Genomic DNA, 20,603 nt, shown 5'->3' with positions numbered 1-20,603 from the left:
TTATACTCGTACTTCAAACTTTAATATTTTTCCCCTTGCTTGGACTTTGTAGAGATCTTATTATGGTATTTTCTTTGCGTAGTGGAGGTTAAGTTAGTCTGCAGTGCTTTCTATTTCTTTTTAATGTTAATTTTTGGGGTGCGCTACAAAGAATACCTTTTCTTTATTGTTGAATAATATGTAGATGACATAGGATATCTACATACCTTTTATTGTTGCTTTGAGAGATTATGCAAATGGGTGGGTCTAACCTCCACCATTTTCATTTACAAACCAACTTTAACCCACGTTATTATTAACATAAGAAATTCAATCATATATTTATTGATCAATATTGCTTCACATATGTTGTTTACATTTAGAAAGAACCAAGTAAAAGAAAAAAAAAAAGAAGAGAAAAACCTCTAATGACGATCCTTGAATCTTAAGCAATAGCTAAAATATTCACCAAAACTCTTGGTCACTATGTCTTCTCAAATTGCCTCAACAGAGCAACCATCCTGTCAGCATTTTCCCCTGTCGCAAGATTGTCTCTCTCGGCTACAACCTACGAAACAAGATTGTCTCCACAGTAAAATCTATCTGTTTTTGTCTTTTAAGATTATCTTTTGATCATAGCAAAATGAGAAACATGAACATGAAGAATTCACCTTGGTAAAGACTTCAATAATCTTTGGAAGGTGCAGATTGTCAGGGCCTAAAAGTTCCTTATCTGATCTGGGAATCATTAAAAGGATGCAAATTAATTCAAATTTAACGTGGAACTGCACTCATGCAAAAGTAACGTCGAAGTGCTAAAAGAAAAGGTGTTACCTTTCCACCATTGAACAAAGTTGCTCATGCACCACTTTGGCCTCAGTTGAATCACCCTTCATTGGCAAGTAGCTTAACCAGGTGGGAACAACCTGAGATGCATTAATACTCTCACGATGGAACTCGCATATTTTCCCAAGAGCTGAAACAGCAATATCATATGCCTTTCTATTCTCTGAACTTGATGCATCTGGATGTCTTATCACAGAATTCAAACTGACTACAGCAGCTACAGAAAGCCGAGACTGTTTCATGATTAATACTAGTGAAGTTATAATTCCTGGTGCATGTTTAACTTGACAAGAAAGGCACCTTCAGCACTAGTCTTAAAGTTGGATTGGGCAAACTCAGCACAAACACCAATTCCATTTGCAGCTTCCTTTAAAAAAAAACAAAAAGAAAAAAAAAAAGAACTTTTAGCTGCATTGAAAATACTAAGGGCAAAGACACAGATTGCCCTAAAGAACCTGTTTAACATCTGAGTTCTCGTCATTGCAAGCTTTCAAGAGGAGTGGAAGATATGTGTCAATACACCTGTCCAGAAAACATGTAGGAAAGACATATAGAATGGATAAATAAAAATCATTACTTCAAACAATAACGTTTGAGGGGAATATATATACTTATGTGCAGCTTCTTGGCATTGCTGAATTACACAATTAACAATGGAAAAGGCAATCGTTTTCTCTATAGCTGCGCGATCGTCGGCCTGCGTGGAAAGACCAAGTAAAAGTATGAGCCATAATCTGTAGCTGATTTTGAAGTCATAAATTACAATGGCGATAAAATCATTGGTGCATTTTTCTGAATCATTTTTCTGAATATAATTTTATTCTTTGAAATTAATGCAAAAAGCTACAATCATAAATTCTTATGATTGTGTCCTGGCACAGCTGCACACGAAATTATTCTGAGATGCATACTTTGCTTGTGCACATTAATTATTAGGATAATATGATAGCATTTTAAGGTGTTGCCATAAGCATCTATAAGAAGCACAGGATAAATGGGCATTAAAAAGGCAGTAGTCAAACAAAATATAATTACTAACCAACATGGCTGTTATAACTGCTGAGATTTTTTCAAAATAAGGCAAGAATTTAGCCTTAAGTACTTTGATCGTCGTGATCAAGCAATTCCCAGCCTGTACGAAGAAAACAGTAAGAGGCCAGTAACAAAAGCAGATTTTTTTTTTTTTTTTTTTTCTCAACTATAAGATACAGAGAAAAGAAAATCTGAAAACAGACTTGATGAAGGATATCTTCCAATTGCTTTTTTCTGTTATTTTCCTCTTCCATATCAAAATCATCTTCTGCTTGTCTTCCAAGTGAATGCACAGCTAGCACATCCTCCATCCCATATGCGACCTGCCTGATCAGTTTTCTAGTGAAAAATAATCCTGACACCTGTAAATGGAAAGTTATTGTAAACATGGTGTGACAGTCAACAGTGTAAAAACCTCTTCAACATATTTGCTTAGAATATAACTTAATGTGGATTATGCATTCAAATTTGAAATTGTGTTATGTGTAATTAATGCCCACAATGATTCACAATTGTTGGGGGTGCAATGTTTTACTTTAAATGAACACCGAAACCATGCTTCCTTAGAGAGGTTAATTTCTTCAGTAAGGGATATGACAAACCTCAACACATTGGTTTAGGGAGTCTAACATCCTTGCACAAATTTCTTTCTGCGGTTCCTGCAAGGAAATTGTGGTTTTAAACTTAAAAGTACTTCACCTTGTTCAGAGCTTTTACCATAACCAAAATGTAAATACAAAAATGTAAATAAAGTTCAATAACCATAACCAAAAGGATGACCTTGTTCAGAGCTTTTACCAAAGGGGGTATAATTAAGATGACTAATTTCTGAACATAATCTATGGAGAAAATGTACCAAATGTATTGCATAGTGGAAATTATAAAGAAAGATTCAACCATAATGAAAAGGATGACCTTCTTCAAAGCTTCCACCAAAGCAGGTATAATTAGGATGACTAATTCGTGAACACAAGACATACTATGCTCTCCAGATTCTCCCTTTTGAATGGCCAACATAGCTGAACGCAATAACTCTGGCATGGCTAGAAACAGAAAGTGAATCAATTAAACCATGTGACCATATGACCTATAAGAAAATGGAATTAGGAATTGCAATTATAGGTAAACCTGAAACAGAAGCCTTTTTGATTTCAAAATGGGGATCAAATTCTAGCAGTGGAACCAAAATTTTAGCAACCTAAAACATGTAAGAACAAACTAAGTCATATCAATTATAGTTGAGATCAAAATCCTTGGATAAACTCCATATTAGATGCATCACAACTAACCTGATTGACCCAAGTAAAAAACTTTTCCTTCAACAGACGAGCGCAGCAGGATAGCAGGTTACAAGCCAGAGCTTTCTCCTTTAAGATATCACTAAACAAGACACATATTGTCCTTAGTAAAAGCTAAAATATGCTTGCATTAGCTTTATGAATATAAATTTCTTTTCAAGAGTTGAAAGTTGCTATCACAAATCTATTATACATTGAAGCAATTATTTTGTGTATTTTTCCAGGGGATATATATAATCGATCTCAGTGTGACATTATATCCATATCCTTTCAGCTATCTTCTAACTTACTCTAGCACCTGCACTTCCTAATTATCTATAACCCAGCATGAGGAAATAGTGTACTATTTTCAAATTACAAACCCTTATGTTAATGACCAGCATCCAAGTACTGTTCATATTTTCTAGAATTTCTAATGATCTATAACAACAAATTTTAATGTTAGTTTGCATATAAAAAATAAATAAAAGTTTCAAGAATTCATTAGTTCAAACCTCCTGATGAAATCCTTCTGAACAAAATTTGACAGATGAGAAAAGGTTGATTTGGGGTACCTCAAGCATCACTTTTCCTGTCTTTTCTCTTACCAAAGTTAATTTAATTCGTCCCCCCATGCAATTCTACACTATTGTTGGAATACTATTTGGTCTAAAATTGGAAAAGACCAGCAGAAGCTAACTTAAAAAGCTTACTAGCTATATGTGAAAAAGAGAAAGACCTTCAAGGTCAATCAATCTTCAAAAAAAAAAAAAAAAGGAGTCAAAGCATTTAAGGCAAAACCTTTGTTCATCAGTGTTTTTGTCAATGCTCAAATCTGCAGATCGAATAAAAATAGGCATCAAATCTGTAATGTAGGTGACAATATTCTCCCCTAGGCATATGCAGAGTTCCATCCATGCCTGCAAACAGTTAAGATTGTCAACAAGGGTGATGATTAGCTACATGATAATTTGATATGAAATATGAAAAACAAAATAGAATATACACATACCTTTAACAGATGTATTCTTATTGAGTAATCCGTGTCCGACAAGGATTGTTGTAGTGACATTAGAGCTTCTATAACCTTAATCAATTGAAGTTTAGTAAGTTTAAGACAGATATTCATTAAAAATACGCGAATGCTTTAGTTCAGAGTATCTTCAGGAGTGTCTTGTCATGAAAACAATTCAAAGCAAAAACCTTTTTATCAAAGCAAATGTCTCGATCGATGCATTTAAAAAGGTTTAAATCTCTTAAAATGGGTGGTAATTATGAGGCACTTGCCTTACACCTTGACTAGCGATTACCCTTTAGTTTAAGATAAATCGTTCGACAAAAAAGTAAAACTTCAATAACAAACATTCGACATTGAAAGACGTATTCTTGTTCATGTAAGTGTAAGTCAATCAAACTAAATCCTAATTCAATATATTGATTCCCCGTATTCTCAATGGATTGGTTGTCCTTTGACTTTTCCAATCGTTCATTACTCCTCAAGTACACAAATGAGGTTTTTGATTATTAGTTTTAAACATGAATTTACCCCAAAAATTGTTCGCCACTAAATTGCTAATTAATAAGTACTCTGAATAAAGCCCACAAAAAGAAAAGAAACCAAGCCCATAAAAAATTGCTTTTGATATTGTTCCGTTATACTAATTCTGTACCCCTTTCCCTATCAGAGTAAGAATATAGCAATATTGGTGCTGAGAGAATGAATTCCTTTTGCCAAAGTATGCCAGGCAATTGATCAGAACATTAAAACAACTACCAGAAAAATAGAATATTATATGAATTCTTACCTTCTTAGCATCATTCATAAATTTCTCCTCTCCAACAGCAATTGCAATGGAACTAATGCACTCAGCTGATCTGGCACGGAGCAGGAGCTTAGATGCATCAGTTTCGTTGAAAAGGATAGCTTTCAAGGAAGCCATAGTGACATCATAGCATAGATGGAACTGGTTCTGCAGCCATTCATGCATGGATAGAACAACAAATTTTAAAACAAAAACTGAAAACACAAGAAAACAAAAAAAGCCTTATGCTGCATTACTAAAAATGCATATCACAAGCACCTGCAAGAAAGTTGCAACTGATGCCAGAGTAGCCATAGCCTCCTCCTGCAGTTGCTGCTTCTCATTCTGGAAATTCACATATAACATGAATATTTAATGCATGATAAATTCAAAAATTGGGGAACTCATATTCACATATAAGGTGAGTATGGATTGGGGAAAATCTTCGTCGATTGGAGTTTGTGCATAGCCATATATATTAAAAGATATTAATAGAATAGTAACGCTACTTTTCACACCCATGCCAGCCATGTCACACTGGTGTGAGCCACTTAAAACACACCACAGTAATCGGTGTAACATGGGTGTGAAGGCTGGCATTACTCTTGGTAGAAATGGTCATTGTGTGTGAGTTTGTACACAAACAGAACCTAAGATCAACCCAAACCTCAACAACACCTGGTGTTACTACATTTTATACCTGCAGGAGTACAAGCAGTTTGCTCACTATTTCCTCCAAGTAAGGTGTTAAATCATTTGGACGACAACCCATGATGAAGAAGCGAATTGTCAGAGAAGCATTTACCTGTATGAGAAGAATTTATTCACCGAAACATTAAGTAATTGCAAATGAAGCAATACAATGAGTACAGCTCTAAAGTTCTAGAATATCTACCTGTCGCCTGATGGAGGGAAATATTTTGTGTCAAAGACAGCTTAAGGTTACATAAAAAGGCTAAGTATCCATAAATCGTGATGCATAAATCTATGAAGACTGTAAGGTTGAGTACAGACAAGGATTTGAGTCAGTGAGATGAAAAGAAATAAATGGTAAAAGTGGTTGGTGAAAAGCAGACAATAGCTTGAAGTGGCTACAGACCGCCTTATAAATCTTTATAGGGTTTAATTTTCCCAAGGTTCTTGCAGCCATTTAAATGCCATTCTATTCATTTACTTGCTTTATTTCTTTATGCTCAGAAATGGTAAATCACTCACTTGCCATTATCTTCCTCAGCTTGAGTAATAGGAAAATAACTACTAAAAAGGCAACCATATTCGACTTGAAAGTTCTGATTTAGACCCCAAGTTGTTATTAATCCAGTTTACCAAACAAAATAATGATTAACAAAGTTATCGACTTTAAAGCCAAATGCCACAGATATCAATACCAAAATCAAAGCAAGCATAAAACAAATCAACACAAATATTTTGCTAACGAAATAGAAACCTTTTGAAGAGTTCTTCAAAAGTAAAACCACTTAGGGGGCCAACCAACCCTAAAGGCATTCACTATAAAAGACTTTTGTTACAAATTGTCCTTGCAAGACCTTTGTAACTCTGAAAACACAATTTTGCAACTCCGGCAAACAACATATTCACCTTCCACTGCAGTAGCTCCAGGACCTCTGGCTTTCTTCTATGTGGATCACCTTCACAAACGAATATCGTCTGCTTCAACCCATAACTCTAGTGGCTGAAGGTTTTCCTGTGGTTTGGTTAATGAAAAACAAGGAGAGGTATCAAATTTGTATAGGCTAAAAATGTGTTTAGGAACCTCTTCAATAACAATAAAAAATACCCTTCAGGTCTTCTGAAAGTCTTGGCTTATGAGGCTTATATAAATGGGGAGAAAACTAAAGTTGTTAGGCTAAGTCGGCTAGGTTTAAAACAATTTGCCACAATATCGGTAGAAGGAGCTTCGACCAAGCCATTGAAAGAGCTTCTCAGGTTTTAGTATTGGGACTTGATATGCTGTTTTGGTTGATCGAGCTTCGACATAGCAATCGACTGAGCCATTCTGTCTAGATTTTCAAACTTCTAATTACAACCTGTTTTGACCTAGTAAACTTCGGAATTGAAATTTTTTCATGAAATACAAAGTTGTATCCCTTTGAATCAGATTTCCAACTCTACCAAACTTGCCATCATCTAACATCGGAATCAAAATCTATGACCATTCTATGACTAGGCATGTGCTAGATTGCATTCATAAACTTGAATTCTTCATGTATTGGACCAACTTTTACACTGACTTAATTCTTAATTCAACACTAAACAATACAACCCAAAAACATGTTTTGACACATGAATTTGTCAACAAAAAATTAGAACCTAATTCTTCTACTGTGGAATTGTGCAGGTTAATATAATGCAACATCTGTGAATGACTACCACAGCAGATTTAGCATGTATAACAGCAGCAGGAAAATAAAAAGGAAAAGAAAAAAGGATAATACTTTCTATCCAGAAGCATTGGTATGAGATGGAATGTGCATTGAATAAACGAGTAAATAGCAACACATAGATTCCAATATTAATAGGGTACAAGATAATGGATATAATGAAAATGCCGTAAAAGGCGTTACATATATATCACATGGAAAATGCATGTTATAGCTGTGATAACTGACAATCAAAAGTTCAAGGATATCTAAATGCGATTATTTTGGGAAATGAATTGATCATGAGTAAGATAAAACTAGTGACCAATCAAAATGACACATAATAAAAGAAGTTCAAAAGTAATATACCTGTAAGAAGGGAAAGTGGGAATCTTCAATCACTGCATTTAGTGCGGGCAACATCTTATGATGATATTGGGCTTGTAATGTTGGCGCCAATTCTAAACTTAGTGACCTAACTGCATTTACAGCAGCCAAGCGAACTCGAGGGTGGAGATCTTGTAATGAATTGGAAATCATTGTCACAACTTGCTCAAGAGAACTTATCATTTCCTGTGCAGAGAGAAACGAATAAAAACACTCTGACACACACACACACACATAGAGAGAGAGAGAGAGAGAGTATATATATCAGTTAACATGTTTATCATGACCTTCATCTCTTCCTCTTTGAACATAACTACCTTCAACAATTCTTATATCTGATACAAAAATTTAATTAACTATAAACATGTCATTGTAGAAAAGGAACATTAGAGTTTCCCAAATTTTGAGGTAGAAGTGCATACCAAATAAGTGCTTAGCAGATTTACTTTCAGTCCTGTTGGAGGCTTAAACTCATTTTCTACATTTTATGTAGTTACCTTGTCTGTACTCTCCAAAGCTTGTCAACTCTGTCTATAATACTAATGCTCAAAACACGTCCACAAACATTGTCATCAGTAGGGTTTTCTTGAGGACATAAATTTTTTATGTATCAATAATACAAATCACCTCAAGCCAATTCTTCTACTGTCATTACAACATTTTAGAAGTTGGCATTTTTAGATAGACAAAAGAAAAGAAACGGAATTCAGTTAAACATCTCAAAATTTGACATATATTTATGTGAAAGCACAGACTTTTAGCATATAAAGAGAAAAATCAGATAGAAATTTGTTTTAGGAATCCGCAATGCAGAAAAGTAGAGTCAAATACTCAACAAGTTTCCCAACCCCTTAATTATTTCTTGATATGGCTAAGAAGGCCTTTGATCATCCCCAAATGCCTGTGTCTTCACACAAAGACCTGGACAGAACATAAATGGGGAATTGAAAAGGACTCTTCCTTTGCTTGTGAGAATTCAATTTTTCTGTTGCCTAAACCATGTAATGAACTTTAAACCACACAACTTTCCATATCATTGGAACCCTAACTAAGCTAACGGAATAGAGTTATACACAAAATACATGAAGTATCCTTTTGCTTTCAGGGCAACAGAAAAAGTAAAAAAAAAAAAAAATCATTGTAATCTCTAAGAAATCATCCCATGATGTTATAGACACGCTCACATAGTACACCTGGGGCAGCAGAACAGAACCCAAAATTTGTGATCTTCTCCAATATGTGTGTCTTGTGTGTGTGTAATAATAGACACCCTTTTGAGAAAATAACATATTGAGTGGCTATACCTTGCTAAAAAGATAAAAATTTCGCATAGAATAAGTATTTGAGATGGCAGTATGAGAAAGAAAGAAAAAAAAAATGTAAATTGAGAAGCCCATGTAATAAACACACAACCCCACAGAGCATCAAAGAATGAAACTCTGAAATTGAATATGAAACAATTCATTGTACCTCTGAGCATCCCTCTGCAATCATAGAAAGGGTAATCATTCCCGCATGATGCTTCTGCCATTCTGGAGCAGCTAGATACTGTTGTGTCAACTCCAAAGTAATGGGCAGGCATAAAGCCCCATCCACTGCAGCTGAAATCTGGTCCAATAGGAAAATTCCAAGGTCGAAACTCTTCATCTGCTCCTCATTTATACCCTTTTTAGCATCCATATTATACAATGCAGGATCATCTTCAAAACTTACAAGCATGCCCATTGAAGCTGAGATTAGCCTGTGTAGAATCTCGTCGTTCAGGTTCTGCAACATAGAGAACATTTCTTCGGTCAAGGAATCCTCGAGCCCCCTAATAATGCCCAGGGCTGCATACCTCATCTCCTCTCCTACATAATCAGCCTCGGCTATTTGAATCATTGTTTCACACACATGTTCCAAGTGCTTTGTAAAGAAGGAGGCGTTTGTTGTGACCAAGGAATCCAAATTCTTTAGAGCTTGTTCAACAAACTCGTCTTTCTTATCATTCAGCAACTCAATGAGGAACTTCAACATTGCAGGCAGAAGATATTTTGTGCTATCATGGTCATCAAAACCCTCCAAATGCGTCGCCAGTATAAGCGACAAACGAAAGGCGAATGACCGAATATTCATAGTAGGGGAACTTAAACGCTTCATGATTGCCGAGTAAAGAGAATCAAATTTTGGCTTCAAAAATCGACCCATTTTCATTGGCAAATAAGAGAACAACATAAGACCCGATTCTTGATATTTTTTGTCTTCTGAGTCAGCAGACGAAACTATATAATCAAGAAGCTCCTGCCACTCTCCATGTTTTGTCTTAGAGTCCCTGAAAGCAACAATGCCTATTGATAGAGACAAAGGCTTGAGGATGGTCTCTAAGGTTTGTCGTTGAAAGCAAGCAAAAAGCAAGGGCTTGAGCTCTGTTAGGATCATGGGGGAGAGCTTGCTTGAATGCCGAGTTAGAAGGCCGTCGAGGAAAGTGGCGTAGACGGCGGTGAGATGGGACTGAGTAGAGGATTCAAGGATGTGAGTAAGCTTGAGTGAGAGAGTGTTGGGGTAGTGCCGGCTACAGTGAGCGAAGATGGCCTTTGCTTCGAGTTTATATGGGTCTTCTTCTGGTTGGATCAGGCAGGAGAGGATAGACTCTAGTGATGAGAGCTCTGGGGAGACAAGAATCTCTTTGACGTGGGTTTTGAGGGTCGCTGAGGACTCCATTAGAGGCAGAAAGAAAATCAAGATTTTCAAGACTGGAGGAGAAAGTTTGAGACTTTGAACTGACACTACTTTTGGAAGTTGGCCATTCTTTCTGTTATGGCAGTTGGCCACGTCAGCAAGGAAAAACAGGGAGGTCAATGGGTCAAGATAGTTATTTCAGCTGATAAGGAGGGCACTTTTGCCATTCAGAGTAAAGGTTAGCACTTTACTGTCATATCAATCCCCTGGATTTTCTCTCGGACATTTCTCTCCACAAGCAAAAATGGCTGAAAACCCGGTACGTTTTGGTATCATGGGATGCGCCCAGATAGCCAGGAAAGTGGCTAGAGCCATTGATTTAGCACCCAACTCAATCATCTACGCCATCGCCAGCCGTTCGGTCGAAAAGGCTAAGGATTTTGCGGCCGGAAATGGGTTACCCGAGGCCGTGAAGATCTATGGGAGCTACGATCAGCTGCTCGACGACCCATTTGTGGACGCAGTGTACATGCCCCTGCCGACCAGCCTCCACGTGAAGTGGGCGGTCCTGGCTGCCCAAAGAAAGAAGCATTTGCTTTTGGAGAAACCGACGGCTGTTGATGTGGCAGAGCTTGATCGGATATTGGAAGCATGTGAATCGAACGGTGTACAGTTCATGGATGGAAGCATGTGGCTGCATCATCCTAGGACTGCCAAAATGAAGGAGTTGCTCTCTAGCTTCGGACAACTTAACTTTGTGAGTTTTTCTTTCTTTTTTGGGCTATGGAAGCACAAGTACAGCGAAATTTGGATCTTTTAAGTCAAAAGCCAACTTATTTAGGTATATTTTAACTAATTATTTTGCCAATTTTTTACTTTAAAAGATCTCTAAGGGCCTGTTTGGTCTTTAGGGCGAAACTGAATTTGGTTCTTTTGTCACCTTGAATATAATTTTGTGACTGAATCTATTATTATGGTTTATGAATGGAAAGAAATTTCCTCCTGGGTTGACTAGAAACTTGGAATTATCACATTCAAAAATGGTCAGGTGATAATTTAAAGTTGATTGTCAAGAGGACCTATTTCACTTATGCCTCGAATGCTACCACACAGGCATTTTTTTTTTTCTTTTTTTTTTTTTTTCTTTCACAGAGCAAATATGAAATATGCCCTAGATAGTTTTCATGAATGTGCTTGGCTTGCATCCCTCTTCTAGTTTGAAACAGGATGCAAAAGCTGGTGATGGCACGTGTCTACTGGAATCCGCTGGTTTGTTCTGGTAGACATCTGTCATCACCAGTAGACACATGTTGTGAACAACTTGCATCATGTGCTCACTGGAAATGCAAGCCAAACCCTTCATGAATACACACGGAACGCCAAATGGCAAATACCATATAGAAAATGCAAGCCAAATTCATTAGCAGAATCTGGCTTGCATTTATTTTGATGTCAAAGAAAGGAATAGTTTGGCAATTCTATCACCACAGATCCAACTCCAAATTCCAATGCTGGTTGTTGGTAATTCTCTTTGTGATGAATTATTTATTACTGATAATTTATTAATACAAACTCACAATTATCTTCTGCTTATGTTCCTCTGATTTTAAGATCCAAAGCCAATCAACAACTTCAGCAACCCCGGAATTTTTGGAGAGCAGCATAAGAGTACAACCTGACTTGGACACCCTCGGTGCCCTTGGAGACTTGGGCTGGTACTGCATTGGAGCCACCTTGTGGGCTAAGGACTACCAACTGCCAACTGCAGTAACTGCTCTGCCAGATGTTACCCGGAACTCAGCTGGAGTCATCTTGTCATGCACCGCCTCCCTTCACTGGGATCAACTGGGCGGAGCACTTGCAATTGTTCACTGCTCATTCCTGTCCTACACGTCCATGGACTTGGCCATATCTGCTTCCAGAGGATCCCTGCACGTCATGGACTTCATAATCCCCTATCAAGAGCATTCTGCTTTTTTTGACTTCACTTTGGGCGCGAAGTTCGTTGATCTCCATATTGGGTGGAATGTGAAGCCTGAGGAAGTTCACGTGGCTTCTCAGCTCCCTCAAGAGGCTTTGATGGTTCAAGAGCTAGCAAGGCTTGTTGAGGGCATTAGGAAACATGAGTCGCACCCGGATAGCAAATGGCCTGAGATTAGCAGAAAGACGCAGTTAGTAATGGACGCAGTCAAGAAATCCATCGATCTCGGCTGCAAACCTGTTAATTTATAATTAGCTTGCACCGAGGGAACTATTCCTACGCAATCATGTGGCAGACATTAAGCATGAGACAATATATATACTATGTAAATGTTAACCTTTCACTGTAATATAATGCTTTTGTAGCCCCCAACCATGTCTAATGTTTTTAGCTTTTGATGTTATATAATATTCTGTTTGCAATTCCCACAAGCGCTTATTGTTCCATTTTGCATTAGGGTCAAGTTCTGCATTGAAAGGTCAGCTAGTACTGGTAGTGATAATTTGTTGAGAAAAATGGAGCAGGGAAAACAGGCAGTTACAAGAAAAGAAACTTATGTTGTCATATGTGTATAGAACAAGATAATGCACATGTTTAATTTGTGTTACAATTCCTAATATAATTTGTGAACAGACTTGAGCCATCTTGTATCAGTTCTGAAGGTCTTCTTCTCAGTGCAGCTACTATGTCAGCTAGTTGTGAGACTCAAAGACATACCAGTGACAACAAAGAGTATCATGCAGTCATCTGGGTGTCCGTTAATCTGACTCTACAACCCATAGCCAGGGAATGAAGCTACACTCAAATCATTGAATTCAATACATAGTTCAGAAAAATTGCTAGATTTATAGCTACAAAGAAGCAACTGTACTGTGTACTAATGATAGTCTATTGGATGTGTTCATTACAATTCTCTGCCTTGATATACCTGATTGTAAAACATTTTGCTGCACTGAGCTCCCATGTCATCGGAGTTTTGAGAGAAATGTGAATTTTCAAAGCAAAAGCAGGAATATATATGGGAGATAAAAACACAGGCCCTTGTAACAATTGCTTCAAGGCTTCGGCTTTCTGGTGCGGCCCACAGATCCATTATGGCCCAAGATATCGTATTGTTCTCTTTCAGCCACATCTCCAGGCAGGCAGTAACTTTATCTGCCTGCACAGGCGCCACTCCCTACCCAACAATTTCTCCCTAGTCCCAAAAATGAAGAAAGGATAGGAAGAAATACCCAAACTGGTTTTGATAATGATTCCCGCCATTTCTCTATCAACTAATACAACCATCACCACTAGCATAACGGTCACTTCAGCTCCCAAAACTCTCAAACACAAAAGGCTTCTAAATTCAACCCTCAAGTATCTGACTAAATCAGGAAAACTCGATGAGGCCCTTCGCCTTATCGAATCCTCACCGTCCAAATCCTCGGCCGCTGAGCCGGACCTTGAGGCCTACTCCCTTCTCCTCCACGCCTGTATCTCAAGGAAATCCTTGGAACATGGCCAAAGACTCTACTTGCATCTTCTCCTCTCTAGAGATAAACGGAACCACAACCTTATCAAGAACCCCACTTTAAAAAGCAAGTTCATCACGCTTTACTCCGTCTGCGGCCTAATCGACGAGGCTTGCCGCGTTTTCGAGGATGGGCTTGAAGATGAACATGTACCCGAATCGGTCTGGGTGGCAATGGCTATTGGATTTTCGAGAAATGGGTGTTACAAAGAAGCTTTATTTCTTTATCGTGACATGTTGTCCCGGTTCATCCAACCGGGTAATTTTTCATTTTCGATGGCCTTGAAGGCGTGTGCTGATTTGTCGGAATTGTGGATTGGTAGAGCAGTCCATGCCCAGATCATAAAGTGTGATGAAGAACCAGATCAAGTGGTGAATAATGCTCTTCTAAGGTTATATGCGGAGTGTGGGTCTTTCGATGAGATATTAAGGGTATTCGATGAAATGCCTCAACGGAATGTTGTTTCTTGGAACTCTTTGATTGCAGGTTTTGTTCACCGTGAAAAAGTGTTCGAGTCCCTGGGCACTTTTCGGAGGATGCAAGGAGAGGGGACTGGGTTCAGCTGGGTTACTCTTACTACAGTTTTACCAGTTTGTTCCCAATTGACTGCGCTGAATAGTGGCAAAGAGATACATGCCCAGATTGTGAAGTCCACTGGAAGACCCGACGTCCCGGTACTAAACTCACTAATGGACATGTATGCAAAATGTGGAGCAATAGATTACTGTCGGAGAGTGTTTGATGGAATGTGGAATAAAGATTTGACGTCATGGAATACCATGCTGACAGGGTATGCAGTTAATGGGTGTATACAAGATGCTATGGAGGTTTTGAATGAGATGGTTGAGTCTGGTATTAAACCAGATGCAGTAACCTTTATTGCCTTACTATCCGGTTGTAGCCATGCAGGGCATGTTGATGAGGGACAAAGATTGTTCACTAAAATGAAGAACGATTGTGGGGTGTCACCAACTGTAGAGCATTATGCTTGTTTAGTGGATATGTTGGGTAGAGCTGGGAGAATAAAAGAGGCACTAGAGGTAGTGAAATCCATGCCTATGAGGCCAAGTGGGAGCATTTGGGGATCATTACTCAATTCATGCCGGCTGTATGGCAATGTTTCTCTTGGAGAGGTTATTGCGGAGCAATTGTTTGAGCTTGAACCTAGCAATCCTGGGAACTATGTGATGCTCTCAAACATTTATGCAAATGCAGGGATGTGGGACAATGTCAAGTTGGTTAGGGAGATGATGGAAAGAAGGGGAATGAAGAAAGAGGCAGGGTGCAGTTGGATCCAAATAAAACATGGAATTCACACTTTCGTGGCAGGAGGAGGTTTTGAATTTCGTAATTCTGCCGAGTATAAGAAGGTTTGGAATGAACTCATGGATGCTATGGAAGAAATTGGATATGTCCCTAAGACAGATGTTGTACTTCATGATGTAAATGAAGAAATAAAAGCAATGTGGGTTTGTGGGCATAGCGAACGACAAGCAACTGTATTTGCACTAATTCACACTTCTACCGGAATGCCAATTAGAATTACAAAGAACCTTCGTGTTTGCGTAGATTGTCACACCTGGATGAAGTTTGTTTCAAAAGTTACCGGGAGGGTGATTGTTTTAAGAGATACAAACCGCTTCCACCATATCAGACAAGGAGCCTGCTCTTGTAAGGACTACTGGTGATCACACCATAGTAAGAAAGCACAACTTGTGTTGCATTTGTCTTTACTTAAATATTAACTCTTCCTGCTCTTACCACCATCCAAAACAAATATTATCTCTCTGTGTTCGAAAAATATATTTTTATAACAAAATGTAGCATAGACTTTTTTCTTAACTGAAACATTGTCATACCATAATCATCTGAGTAAATAAGTGAAGTAGAATCCTCCATGAAACCATTATGATAATGCAAAGCATGATTTAAACTGGGTTTGTCCTCAACAAATGTACAATAACCGAGTAATAGAAAAACACAATATTGAATAGAACTGAGGATTACATTATTATGATCATGTTGGTTGCGGGGTCACAGCTAGTTGTCCTAGAAATGCAGAAGATATGCGAACTTTAGGTTAGTTAAATGGTGCCAACTAGTCTATCTTTGAGTTCAATATGCTTATTAATCTCCAAGTTCAATGTGCATATAACTTTACACATAAGGTAGACAGCATGTATAGTTAACTTCTTGTAACCATTTGTACCTGTAACTGGCTTCACCTTATATGTAATAGGAGTAAGAGGATGTAGGCAGTAGAATGCGACTCATTTTGGATTTTGCACAAGAAGCTGCTATTTATTGATCAAGACATGTTTACTATTAGCACAGATCGGTTGCTTATTAATTATCAAAATTTACATACATGGAAGACTTATCAATTAACTTGGGTTTCATGCTCCTGATTGTAACCCCACCACGCCCATGCAAAGCCCCCAACCAAAATGAAATAGATATTAATTCTGTAAACATATTTTCAGCTGAAAGTTTGGGGTAAACTAATAATATGAAAATATCTTTAAAAAACAAGGGATAAACAAAATTACTTGTTTAGCTAGATCTTTAAACCCTGCATACCCTGACAAATTAGAAATTTTTTATCGAATATATGGTTTGTATAAATAAATAAAAAAGATACCCAAGTGTTTAAGGTGTACATCGCATCTTACTTCCTGTTAAAAACTAGAACTAAGACTAATAAAACTCTCAATGGCAATGATGGTGGCGGAGATTATATTCTCTTGTAATTGAGGTGTTCATGATTGAATTTTCTCCAACTTCTTCTGGAAGTATATAGTCAGGGTCTTCAAAATTGTCCAAGTCTTCTGGCAAGTCAGTGTCGATCCATTTAGACCAATTTACATCACTATCCACGTCCCAATCCAACTCCTTGTGTCTTTCCATGCCATTAACCTTCTCAATTAATGTTAGTAGCATCTGATGGTTCAGCACTTCATAGTCTCTGCATGAGTTACAAAACATTTAGTTAGATGGACAATCTACAAATGCATCTTCTTACCCAAATATTATATATCATTCTTCATTTTGACGCACCTGTATGTGCAAATTGCATGTAGAATCTGAATTGAAGCAAGAAGCACAAAAAGTGACCTGACCATCTTTATTATCCATGAATTTCGCTCAATATTGTCATTTGTTGTGACCCGAAGTATTGCAACTTCTATAAAAAATGTACCAGAAAGCCCTGTAAACAATAATTCTTTTTATGTCAATACGAGTGTCCAAATAAAATTAGGAGTGAGAGAGAGAGAGAGAGAAGAAAGAGTGGAAAACTTACCAATATATAACCAGGGTCTGACTTTGTATGTTTGTCTGGTGCTAGTGAACATGTAGATGATAAAGATTGATATACAGTAAACAAAGAAAACTTTTATTAATCGTGATTCGAGCAGTATGGCATTGTGCAAAGCAAACAGCTTATCTAAAGCAATAAACATGCTTGCTTGCTTTGATTCGAAAGATTCCTGCAAGTAGAAATGGAGATTCCATATGTAAAATCAATAATGAATAGTCATCCAAGGAACCGCCGAAATAGTAAGGCTGGAAGAAATGCTAACCTGAGCTGCCAGCATTGACTTTGAATTTTCCATCAAGTGGTCATGAACTCTTTGAAGCTGTTCTTGACGCTCAAGAAGCTCTTCCTGTTGACTATGTCCATATTCAGCTAACTGTTGCAGCAGACTCCTGTAATTCAACAAAAAAAAAAAATTAGAAAAAGAAAATGTACTGATATTCTTGGTTTTAATTTAATTTATCATTTAATTACTTTCCAATTTTACCTGCTCTCTTCTAGTGCATCGGATTGAAACTTTGTTAAAATTTGAAGACCTTTAAGTGCTGTGGATTGTCCATCTAGAAGTTGTTGTTGCCTATCTAAGGAAATCCCTGCCATATTCCCAATATCATCAGCTTTGCTTTGCAGATTTATCATCTTCACAGACATTGCATCTCCAATTTTAGTTATCTCCTTCTCTATTTCGATTGCCTCATTTCTTAAATTATCTATTTGTTGGCCCAAAATGTTAGAAGAATCTTTGAGCATTACCATCCCGTCCTCCAAACTTCTCCTCATTTCCACTTGTCCTTCTTGCAGCTCTGATTGAGAAGCTGCAATTCTCTTGGACTGCTCAAACACAGCTTCTGAATGCTTCAAGACAACATCTATATGATCTCCTACATTCTTAGATGTTAGAGCTACTTGTTGAATCCGAATATCGATGGTATTCAAAGAATCATAAATTTCATTTGAGTTCTGTAATAGAACTTCTGTTTTTCGGTCTATGATTTCTAATTTGTCTTCTGCCAATTGGGCCGAATTTTTCAAATCATGCACCAGTCTCTCTGTTTGTTGCTTGAAGATATGAGCCCTGAAAATATCACAGGCAACAAAATGCTATCTTTAGTTCTTCATACAAGGAAAAGAAAGAAATTCAAACTATGTGAAAGAAACAATACTCAACTGTAACTGATGGCAGATGGAGTTGGTTTCAAGGTAGAATTCTAGATAAACCTGATGCTCATATTCATTCAAGTTCTTTAGGCATTTAACCATGGCAGATTTTGAGTCACAATAAGGGAAAGGCAGCCTGCCAGAGTCTATTTGAAAGCAATCACCAAGATGCCAAGCAAATCGAGACCGCTTCTCGTCGACGGCGAAAATCTCCGAGCACCCGGCAAAGAGATGCTTGTAAGCATTTTGCCAACAAGAGTTTGTACCAACCAGTTTCTTTTTAGCACTTTCTACCAGCCTGATTCCCTTCTGATCGTTAAAAGCTTCCATGGAGAATTCAGCAATACCGGAACCATCCTTTTCTCCTGAAGTTTTCTCATCAAGATGAGACTCTGTTGTAGAAGAAGAGAACCAATTCCAAGACTGGCACTTCAGTGAAAACGAGATTACAATTAACACAAGAAGAAGAAGATGACGGTGATAACCCATGAATTGAGCTTTTTTATGTTAGTCTACTGAACAGTTATTTCACCAAAGCTATAAAACCTGCGTTGCAGAGTTCAAATTTTGTAGGTTTAGGCTTCCACTGTATAAATAAAGCTGGAGAGAGAGTAACAAGACTTGGGAGCCAAGAAATGAAAGCAAATTAAAATTCAATCCGAAAATGACATGTTGAAAGTGAAAGACAAAAGTAATGTGAAAGATAACATGTAAAGACAAATTCACGTTGTGGGGGCATTCTTGTAATTACTCCAAATAGTAGGCCCCACTTGGAAAACCTTTATAATATCATAAAACATTAAGAGTGACATCTGGATAATGAAAAGAAGTTGTGGGACTTCTAATTGAATCAAACCCAAATCAAGAAAACTCCCTGGAATTAATAACCACTTTTATTTATACCTCAATTTTCTTACACTTATTATTCTGCTTGATTATGTTTTTGCTACTAAACAATAATAATAATAAATAAAAAGTCTTGTTTTTCTTTGTTATTGATGGAATTCATTCCTGTCTCCCAGTTGTCCAGAATAAACAAACAAACAAACAAAAAAACAAGTGACAAGCAGAAGCAGAGCAATCAACAAAATTAAACCCTTTTGAATTGTTTGCATGTATTAAAAGTAGGCTGCATATTATTATTAGCATAAACAATAACAAAAAAGTTGAAAACTAACAGATGAGACATTTTCCTGCAAATCAAGTGTACTAACAATCAGACTTTGTCTAATAATCTAAAACTTTTTATCTCTATAGTTTTCTGCCACCCATGAAGACGTACCACAAAATATTATTTTCTAAGAAGAAAGAATATAAATGAAGTGCATGGCACCAGAACCAGGGACACAGTATACGAAAGAGAAAGAGAAAGAGAGAGAGAGAGAGAGAGAGAGAGACCTTGGATTGGATGGTATTGTTGCTTTAGAGAAAGCAAAAGCTGATATCTGTGGATTATATATTGTGTTTTTGCTGATATTTTAAGTCCTCATGTTAGAAGGGGAAAAGATGAAGAAAAGAGATAAGAAAGAAACATGTTATATAGTAAGCCGACGTGCCTCTTCACAGGGATCATCAAACGATGCGTTCAAGCGCGTAACGGTTCGTGTGTTCGTACAGAACCACCCCAATGCTTTCGTTTCCATTTTGAAAAATTTTCTTTCTTTTTTCTTTTCCTTACCATTTCTGTCCAGAAAACTCGAGTATTCTTTTACGATTCTGCCCTCATCCCTCATCCCTCTCCTTGTCTTTTTTTTTTTTTGTTAAATAGAAACTACACTTACATTTTACTGCAATCAATTCAAAAGTTTAAGATATAGTTTGTTAAACAAATAACATCTAACTAAAATTATGGATAATAAGTGTTGGGAATTGGGCTGACATAGCCCAAAAAAAATCTATATAAAGGCCAAAAAAAACTTGTCCAAAGTAGACCCAAAACCCGGTCCTAGACCACGCTATGGAATCCATTCTCAAATCAAGAAGTTTAACCCTACGTAAATAATAGAAGAATGCTAGGCTTATAAACATATTTTTTAAAAAAATTACTAAATGACGTGGTATAACTTAATTAAAAATGAGATAAATTTAACTTTTGAGAAACCCAACCATATTGTGCTGTTGTAAATGTTCTTTTGTAAAAACTTTTGACTTAATGCATTCCAATTTGCTTCTCAAATACAACTTTAACTTGAGCATCTGGATTATCCCTGCCAACACTCATCATCAAGCTCCCACACTTGCATTCTTTTTGTTTTATAGGTGCAGATTGGCC

General features: G+C 37.3%; 5 protein-coding genes across 5 annotated transcripts; 2 read left to right on the top strand and 3 right to left on the bottom strand.

Moving 5' to 3' along the window:
- Window positions 1-423: 423 nt before the first annotated feature.
- LOC132182123 (uncharacterized) lies at window positions 424-7,739 on the bottom strand. Its single transcript, XM_059595323.2, has 18 exons — window positions 7,687-7,739; window positions 5,637-5,741; window positions 5,216-5,281; window positions 4,940-5,104; window positions 4,147-4,221; window positions 3,936-4,054; window positions 3,147-3,237; window positions 2,986-3,055; window positions 2,773-2,900; window positions 2,460-2,516; window positions 2,061-2,219; window positions 1,865-1,957; window positions 1,437-1,522; window positions 1,281-1,347; window positions 1,126-1,192; window positions 814-1,042; window positions 651-717; window positions 424-547 (listed from the first exon to the last, which is right to left on the bottom strand). The coding sequence occupies exons 2-18, from the start codon at window positions 5,706-5,708 to the stop codon at window positions 464-466; spliced, it is 1,695 nt and encodes a 564-aa protein (XP_059451306.2). The 5' UTR covers window positions 5,709-5,741; window positions 7,687-7,739; the 3' UTR covers window positions 424-463.
- Window positions 7,740-9,165: 1,426 nt separating this feature from the next.
- On the bottom strand, window positions 9,166-10,404 carry LOC148585983 (uncharacterized). Its single transcript, XM_088516846.1, has one exon. It carries the CDS (start codon window positions 10,402-10,404, stop codon window positions 9,166-9,168), a length of 1,239 nt encoding a protein of 412 aa, XP_088372972.1.
- Window positions 10,405-10,610: 206 nt separating this feature from the next.
- Window positions 10,611-12,753, top strand: LOC132180853 (putative oxidoreductase At4g09670). Its single transcript, XM_059593830.2, has 2 exons — window positions 10,611-11,119; window positions 11,974-12,753. The coding sequence occupies exons 1-2, from the start codon at window positions 10,667-10,669 to the stop codon at window positions 12,592-12,594; spliced, it is 1,074 nt and encodes a 357-aa protein (XP_059449813.2). The 5' UTR covers window positions 10,611-10,666; the 3' UTR covers window positions 12,595-12,753.
- Window positions 12,754-13,511: 758 nt separating this feature from the next.
- LOC132180852 (Tetratricopeptide repeat (TPR)-like superfamily protein) lies at window positions 13,512-18,065 on the top strand. The gene is made up of 2 exons (XM_059593829.2): window positions 13,512-15,555; window positions 17,975-18,065. Exon 1 carries the CDS (start codon window positions 13,593-13,595, stop codon window positions 15,543-15,545), a length of 1,953 nt encoding a protein of 650 aa, XP_059449812.2. The 5' UTR covers window positions 13,512-13,592; the 3' UTR covers window positions 15,546-15,555; window positions 17,975-18,065.
- Window positions 16,567-18,835, bottom strand: GEX1 (gamete expressed protein 1). Its single transcript, XM_059595322.2, has 6 exons — window positions 18,342-18,835; window positions 17,661-18,248; window positions 17,439-17,565; window positions 17,159-17,345; window positions 16,915-17,065; window positions 16,567-16,822 (listed from the first exon to the last, which is right to left on the bottom strand). Exons 1-6 carry the CDS (start codon window positions 18,818-18,820, stop codon window positions 16,567-16,569), a joined length of 1,788 nt encoding a protein of 595 aa, XP_059451305.2. The 5' UTR covers window positions 18,821-18,835.
- Between the last annotated feature and the right edge of the window lie 1,768 nt (window positions 18,836-20,603).

The sequence above is a fragment of the Corylus avellana genome, chromosome 5, assembly GCF_965113065.1.
Source record: "Corylus avellana chromosome 5, dhCorAvel1.hap1.2, whole genome shotgun sequence".
Classification (NCBI taxonomy): Eukaryota; Viridiplantae; Streptophyta; class Magnoliopsida; order Fagales; family Betulaceae; genus Corylus; species Corylus avellana.
The sequence above is the reverse complement of the archived record's forward strand: the minus strand, read 5'-3'. Positions and strand labels throughout refer to the sequence as shown.